The sequence below is a fragment of the Antrostomus carolinensis genome, unplaced genomic scaffold (assembly GCF_000700745.2).
Source record: "Antrostomus carolinensis isolate BGI_N321 unplaced genomic scaffold, ASM70074v2 scaffold22017, whole genome shotgun sequence".
NCBI lineage: Eukaryota > Metazoa > Chordata > Aves > Caprimulgiformes > Caprimulgidae > Antrostomus > Antrostomus carolinensis.
The window spans coordinates 17,060-18,991 of NW_010329810.1; the positions used below are offsets into that span (position 1 = coordinate 17,060).

General features: G+C 51.1%; 1 protein-coding gene across 1 annotated transcript in view; it reads left to right on the forward strand.

The window, feature by feature from the left end:
• Positions 1-1,932, forward strand: part of OTOF (otoferlin) — a gene marked incomplete at both ends in the record, with an annotated part of 26,696 nt that overhangs the window by 16,907 nt on the left and 7,857 nt on the right. The window contains 1 exon segment of the mRNA XM_029086141.1: positions 745-876. Coding sequence (XP_028941974.1) covers positions 745-876 — 132 coding nt within the window.

Here is a 1,932-nt window from a genome sequence, read left to right on the forward strand (position 1 = left end):
TAGAAGCACCTGGGCTGGTCTTTGTGACCACCTTGTCCAGATGTTTTACAAATGCAACCTACTTTTGGCTACGCTCCCCACTAGCCTGATTCTCCATCCAGTGCTGCATCCCATTGGCCAATGGGGCAAAGAGTCTCCCATCCATCACCGGCAGATTGAGGGTGTGATGGTAGACACCAGCTTGGCCAACACCACCACCAACCAGGACTGGCTGGATGTATCCTGGCGTGGGCGTCTGTTGTTGTGTGCCATGATGCAGGGACAGGAGTTGGACTCGATGATCCTTGTGGGTCCCTTCCAACTCACAACATTCTATGATTCTATGATGGAGGTTGGGACTGGAGAGTTTGGGGATACTCATCTCCTTCATGGGGAGAAGCCAGAAGCCCTTGACCCTACTGTAGTGAGTGGAGAGAGGAAGGGAATCATCTTCTTGATGTCTTGGTCAGGTTGTTGCTCTGAGTCTTTCTTTAGAGAAGCTTCTTTCCTTCCACTGATGAGAGAGATGCCAAAGGAGACTGTGGTTATGTCTCTCTGAGAGGACATGGCCAACCCCAACCCCTCTCCAAACTGGGACAGGGTTTAACCCCTGGCAGGATTTATCTCCAGTTTAAACCAAGACTCTCTCTTTAGGGGGACCAAAGTGCTTAGCCACGTGCTTGGCCACAGGGATGAAGAATGGAGCCATCCTTGAATTCATTGCTGCTGTGGACATCAGTGATCTATCTCATCTGTTCTCTACAGGCCACAGACCTTCACCCAGCTGACATCAATGGGAAAGCTGACCCCTATATTGCCATCAAGCTGGGCAAGACGGACATCAAAGACAAGGAGAACTACATTTCCAAGCAGTTGAACCCTGTCTTTGGAAAGTGAGTTGCCCCAGCCCTCTCTGCACCCGGAAGGGGTGAGCTAAGCCTAAGCCAAGCTGGCCAGCCCTTGGACCTACACAGTAGCCATCCCACAGCTGCTGCTTGGGCTCCAAAGATGGGACTCATCACACAGAACTTTCCTTGCCAGCAGCGTAGAGAAGTCTCATTTCAGCCATCGGTCCTTTGCCAGGTTATGGGCAATAGAGTGAAGGGTGTCTAAGAGATCACAGACCAGAGTCCCAGAATGGCCTGGATGGGAAAAGTCCTTGAAGCTCATAGAGTCCAACCATGAACCCAACACTGACCAGTCCCCTATGACTAACCCATGTCCCTCAGCACTGTGTCTACACGACTCTTCAATCCCTCCAGGGATGGGGACTCCACCACTGCCCTGGGCAACCCCTTCCAATGCCTCAGAACCCTTTCACCAAATAAATTCTTCCTCACATCCCATCTCAACTGCCCTGGCCACAACTTCAGCCCATTTCCTCTTGTCCTGTCGCTTGGGCCTTGGTTGGACAGACCCACCCCCACCTCTTTCCACCCTCCTTCCAGCCCTTTAAGATCATCAAGTCCAACCATGAACCCAACAGTGACAAGTCCCCTATGACTAACCCATGTCCCTCAGCACTGTGTCTACACGACTCTTCAATCCCTCCAGGGATGGGGACTCCACCACTGCCCTGGGCAAATAGGTGTCCATATCTGACCAAGACTAGGTATCTACTTGAGGAATCATTAGGCCTGACCTCCAGTGAGAGTATGGCCTGGGTCTCCAGTGACAAACAGTTTCAGGGCTATTGAGACATCCAGGCCAAGCAATTGACCTTGGCCATCTCCCGTCTAGGGCTGCTGGATCTGAAACAGCCCATGTGGAGATTTACTTCAGACCCCTACGAATGTCCTCCTTTGGTAGATGCAAATTAGAGTCAGAGAATCATTTTGATTGTCAAAGAACTGAAAAATCATGGAGTCCAACTGTAAACACTGTCCACAGGCTGGAGAGCAGACCTACCTCATCCATGTGTCTGTCTTGAATAGCCACCAAACCCTTCAAGAG